The sequence below is a fragment of the Leptonychotes weddellii genome, chromosome 16 (assembly GCF_054177405.1).
Source record: "Leptonychotes weddellii isolate Sample4059 chromosome 16, ASM5417740v2, whole genome shotgun sequence".
NCBI classification, from domain to species: Eukaryota; Metazoa; Chordata; class Mammalia; order Carnivora; family Phocidae; genus Leptonychotes; species Leptonychotes weddellii.
The window spans coordinates 32,489,795-32,493,564 of record NC_138384.1 but is presented as its reverse complement, the minus strand read 5'-3'; the positions used below and the strand labels follow the sequence as shown (position 1 = coordinate 32,493,564).

The following is a 3,770-nucleotide window of genomic DNA, read 5'->3' as shown; positions in this document are numbered from 1 at the left end:
TAATTGACTTTCTCTGCTTGACTTATTTCACTTAGCATAATCTCCTCCATTCCCATCTATGTTGATGCAAAAGTTAGGTATTCATCCTTTCTGATGGCTGAGTAATATTCCATTGTATATATGGACCACATCTTCTTTATCCATTCATCTGTTGAAGGGCATCTCAGCTCTTTCTACAGTTTGGCTATTGCGGACATCGCTGCTATGAACATTGGGGTGCATATGGCCCTTCTTTTCACTACCTCTGTGTCTTTGGGGTAAATACCCAGTAGTCAGCACCATTTTTCCAATAGCATTTGCTCACTTCGTGTCTTTGTCATATTGTGTTAATTTTTGAAATATTTCAAACTTTTTCATTATTATCTTTGTTATGGTGATCTGTGATCACTGATCTTTGATGTTACCATTTTAATTGTTTTGGAGTGCCATGAAACCACACCCATACAAGACAGCAAACTTAATAAATGTGTGTGTTCTGAATGCTCTACCAATTGGCCATTCCCCCATCTATCTCCCTCTCCTCAGGCCTCCCTGTACCCTAAGACACAGCAATATTGAAATTAGGCCACTTAATAACCCTACAATGGCCTTTAAGTATTCAAGTTAAAGGAAAAGGCACACGTCTCTCATTTTAAATCCAAAGCTAGAAATGATTAAGCTCAGTACAAAAGGCATGTCAAAAGCCAAGAAAGGCCGAAAGTTAGGCCTCTTGAGCCAAACATAAATGCAAAGGAAAATTTCTTGAAAGAAATGGTGCTACTCCAGCGAACACACGAATGATAAGAAAGTGAAACAGCCTTATAGTTGATATGCAGAAAGTTTTAGTGGTCTGGATAAAAAAAGATCAAACAAGCCACAACATTCCCTTAAGCCAAAGCCTAATTCAGAGCAAGGCCTGAACTCCATTCAATTCTATGAAGGCTGAGACAAAAAGCAAATTAGTGGTTGCTAGGGGCTGGAAAGAGGGTGGCACTGAGAGTGACTGCTTATTGGAAACAAGTCTCACTTCAGAGTGATAAAAATGTTCTGGAATTAGATAGTTGTGATGGTTGTACAACACTGTAAATATATTAATGCCACTGAAATAGACCCTTTAACATGGCTTAAATGGTGAATTTTATTTTTACCACAATGAAAAAAATCAATTGTATTTCTATACATAAAGAACACTGATAAAACAAAAAACAATTCCACTCACAATAGCATCCAAAAAATTGAATTCATAGGGATAAATTTACAAAATCTGTACAAAATCTGTACAATGAAAACTACACACACTGCTGAGTGAAATATTTAGAGGAGGCAGTAAATTTCTCTTAACTAAGGGAGAGAAAGTAAAAAGAGGTAATTATTTTGAAAAGATAGACACGGCATTATGGCATAAAAGATGTCTTACAGATGGTTTTAATTGAAGGAGTTTCAAATGAATTCTACTTTTTCTAGTTAATAACAACCAAATTTTAGAGGCGCCTGGGTGGCTCAGTCGTTGGGCGTCTGCCTTCGGCTCAGGTCATGATCCCAGGGTCCTGGGATCGAGCCCCGCATCGGGCTCCCTGCTCGGTGGGAAGCCTGCTTCTCCCTCTCCCACTCCCCCTGCTTGTGTTCCCTCTCTCGCTGTGTCTCTCTCTGTCAAATAAATAAATAAAATATTTAAAAAAAAAAAAAATAACAACCAAATTTTATAGACCAAGGAAACAGTTAAAAAATTTTCAAGGGTGGGGGGGGTGCCTGGGTGGCTCAATCGGTTAAGCGTCTGCCTTCAGCTCAGGTCATGATCCCGGGGTCCTGGGATCAAGCCCCACATCAGGCTCCCTGTCCGGCGGGAAGCCTGCTTCTCCCTCTGCCACTCCCCCTGCTGTGTTCCTGCTCTTGCTATCTCTGTCTCTGTCAAATAAATAAATAAAATCTTTAAAAAAAATTTTTTTTCAAGGGATTATGACATGTTAGTAAAGGGTTAACAAAAGTCCTTCCTGAGGAAAAAAAGACCTTTGGTTAAGTCTAGCACTCTGACCCTGGCAGCCTAATCAAATAATATTATTAGACAATATTGCTTATGGTAAAAATGGCCCGTAATTGGCATCTGGACTGGAAGGCATGAGGTGACAAGCCAGTTTTAGGCTTCCCGAAGTACAAAAAATATAATCATGCCATTCCCTGCAAAACCTTGGAAGCAAAGGCCTTACTCCTGGGCTAAGAAACATGTAATTTCTAAGCCATGGTTAAGTCTTGCAACCACTCCACCGTTTTGTTTTCACATCTGAGCTGTCATCTGGGGAGGCAGAGAAGGCCCCTAGTATGCTGTGAGGATCCTTACTGACCACAATTCTGATGCTGTTCTGATTACATGCAGTGTTTGTATCTGGGCTCAGGGTAGGCCTGAATGGCTAGCTGAACCCTAGACCACTGGTGGTCACAAAGCCATTGAATGACCTCACGAAATTAGTTTATAAAGCTGATATTAAAAATTCAAGAAACCACACACAGGTAGGAATGGCAAACTCATCTTTTTAAAAACTTAGACAAATACATACCATTTTAAGAGGGGAGTGCTTAGAAAAGTAGGGCTTTTCAGCAGTGTTCTATCAAAAATTTAGAACAAAGTAATGATTATTTGGGTTATATGAAGTATTAAAAGACATATTAAGATCACCAATTTATTGACATCTAAAAGGAAAATATCATAATCGCTGCGGCCCTTTTTGTCACAGTATACATCTGATGGGAACAAAGCAGCCGCGAAAGCGGCTTTCGCAGCCAGGAGCCAGGAGCCTGGACTCGGAGTCGGGCACATTGGGCATTCTCGTCGGGGCAGAAAGGGGCTGAAGGGGCCGTGCTCGTCCACTTAGGCCACTGCCCCCACACTCCCGCCGCTGTCACCCAGAGCCGGCCGGGCGACTCTCGGAGGCTTCGGACAGGGCGCCCCGACCGCTCCAGACAAACCCACGCCTCCCTCCCGCGCCACGGGCCGCAGGACACACACAGTCGCCCGGCTAACGCCGCCAGGTGGACACCGGCCGGACTGCGACCCCGGGAGTCTCCCTGGCATCCCCTCGGCTCAGCCCGGCCTCCCACCGGGCTCCCACCGTGGCCACCGAGCCCAAGGGCCAGACCACCCGGCGAGGCGGCCTCTCCACAGCCAACGGCCGCCGGCGACGGCCGCCCGTCCGCCCGCCCGCGCACCCGGCCCGCCGGCCCCCGGCGCCCACCTGTTGGTCGCACTCGGGGCACGATTTGGTGGCCATCTTCACTTTCTTGGCGCGAGTTGCAGACATGCTCATCTACAGCAGCAGCAGCAGCCGCGGCGGCAGCTCCGGCTCCTCCCCTCGTACCTCGGCGGCCCAGCCTCCATCCGCCCGGCCGCCGCTGGTCAGACGGAGGCTTAATCCGGAACCTGCGTGCCGGAGAGGGGGAGGGGCAGGGCGTGCGCCCGCAGCGACCACGGGCCTCTCGCGCCGGAGCGCGCTCCCACCCGCACCAAGCCTGTCCTCGGGTACGTCCCGATTCTCACGAGAGGAGACCGTCTGAATCTTCCAACGGCACAATAGCCACGCCTTCTCTCGGCCCTGCGGACTGCGTGGGGGCGCGGTTTGGGCGGGACTCGGCAGTAACGGGCGTCGGGTTTGGCCAACGAATGCACAGATAGGGCGGGTCGTGGTGCTGGGCACGCCCTCTCCCCGGGAGGAAGGAGAACGTGAGTGAAAGAGGCGAAAGGGAAAGAGCTTACGCAGGTCCTGGTATTTAATACACTTTTTTTTTTTTTTAAAGATTTT

At 47.5% G+C, this 3,770-nt stretch overlaps 1 protein-coding gene across 3 annotated transcripts in view; it reads right to left on the bottom strand.

Annotated features, from left to right (window-relative positions):
* Positions 1–3,552, bottom strand: part of LOC102743244 (UPF0547 protein C16orf87-like) — a 26,142-nt gene extending 22,590 nt beyond the window's left edge. For 2 of the 3 annotated variants that reach the window (XR_014140881.1, XM_081806641.1), the window contains exon 1: positions 3,207–3,550. Coding sequence is in view for 2 of the 3 variants with exons in the window: in XM_081806641.1 (XP_081662767.1) it covers positions 3,207–3,278 (72 nt within the window). In the remaining variant the exon portion in view is untranslated. Of the gene's footprint in view, positions 1–3,206 lie in introns of all 3 variants that reach the window. The other variant, XM_081806640.1, reaches the window with a different exon arrangement.
* Between the last annotated feature and the right edge of the window lie 218 nt (positions 3,553–3,770).